Source organism: Merops nubicus, unplaced genomic scaffold, assembly GCF_000691845.1.
Source record: "Merops nubicus isolate BGI_N331 unplaced genomic scaffold, ASM69184v1 scaffold48079, whole genome shotgun sequence".
NCBI lineage: Eukaryota > Metazoa > Chordata > Aves > Coraciiformes > Meropidae > Merops > Merops nubicus.
In genome coordinates, this window is record NW_008633970.1 from 1 (window position 1) to 576 (window position 576).

The 576-nt window shown below is 66.5% G+C and overlaps 1 protein-coding gene across 1 annotated transcript; it reads right to left on the bottom strand.

The window, feature by feature from the left end:
* Positions 1 to 121: 121 nt before the first annotated feature.
* Positions 122 to 490, bottom strand: LOC103780731 (DNA-binding protein inhibitor ID-3-A-like). The gene has a single exon (XM_008948419.1). It carries the CDS (start codon positions 488 to 490, stop codon positions 122 to 124), a length of 369 nt encoding a protein of 122 aa, XP_008946667.1.
* Between the last annotated feature and the right edge of the window lie 86 nt (positions 491 to 576).

Consider the following 576-nt stretch of genomic DNA (forward strand, 5'->3'; position numbering starts at 1 on the left):
TGCGGAGAGGGGACAGGGCTCAGCGTCACCCGGCCGGGGGGGGTACGTGTCCCATCCCTTCCCCTTCCCCACCGCGCCAGAAACCCCCTCCCAACGCATCCCAGCCCCACATGGACCCTCTTCACCGCACCCCATCCACCCCCCCAGAGCCCAAAGCAGCCCTTACCTTGAGGGACAGCAGGGTGGCCTCGGAGGAGGGGTCGCGACCCTTGGTCCCCCCCTCCTCCAGCACGATCTGGAGGTCGAAGATGTAGTCGATGACGTGCTGGAGGATCTCCACCTGGCTCACCTTGGTGCCTTGCGGGATTCCCGGCACCAACTCCCGCAACTTGGAGTAACAGTCGTTCATATCGTAGAGCAAGTTCATGGGCTCCTCCAGAGCCGGGCTCTTGTTGCTGCCCCCCCGGGCGATGGCCAAACTCTGCTCCGAGAGGCAGCACACGGCCTCGTAGCAGCTCCGCACGGATCTCACCGGGCTGATGGCTTTCATGCTGGGGGACGAGGGGACACAGGGACAGGAGGCGAAGGGGGGCGGGGGGGAAGGATTCCTGGGCGCCCCGGTGGGTGCTGCGGCGG